At 47.2% G+C, this 307-nt stretch overlaps 1 protein-coding gene across 1 annotated transcript in view; it reads right to left on the bottom strand.

Annotated features, from left to right (window-relative positions):
* LOC119585539 (28 kDa heat- and acid-stable phosphoprotein-like) overlaps nt 1-307 on the bottom strand; it is a gene marked incomplete in the record, with an annotated part of 10,875 nt that overhangs the window by 6,825 nt on the left and 3,743 nt on the right. The window contains 1 exon segment of the mRNA XM_037934164.1: nt 111-307. Coding sequence (XP_037790092.1) covers nt 111-307 — 197 coding nt within the window.

Raw genomic sequence — 307 nt, 5'->3', positions numbered from 1 at the left:
CTGATCCAATGACTTTATAATTCTTATTTCTTCAGGAAAAGAACATTCATCAAAAATCTCTTCTTTTAGAGCATTCCCTCAAACTGGCCAGCAATTCATGCAGCTCCTACCTCTCTCGACGGGACAGCTGGGGTTTACCGCCACTCGAGGCAGCCACGCTGAGTGTTGAAACCTTCTTTGGTTTGGCCACAACTCTGTTTGGGTTTTGTGTTTCAATGAGGTTGGAAACGCCCTTGGCTTTCTGTTCCTTTGCTTCCTCCTCACTGCCAGACTCCTCTTCGGAGGAGGATTCTTCACTGCCCGAACT

The sequence above is a fragment of the Penaeus monodon genome, chromosome 20 (genome assembly GCF_015228065.2).
Source record: "Penaeus monodon isolate SGIC_2016 chromosome 20, NSTDA_Pmon_1, whole genome shotgun sequence".
NCBI classification, from domain to species: Eukaryota; Metazoa; Arthropoda; class Malacostraca; order Decapoda; family Penaeidae; genus Penaeus; species Penaeus monodon.
The sequence above is the reverse complement of the archived record's forward strand: the minus strand, read 5'-3'. Positions and strand labels throughout refer to the sequence as shown.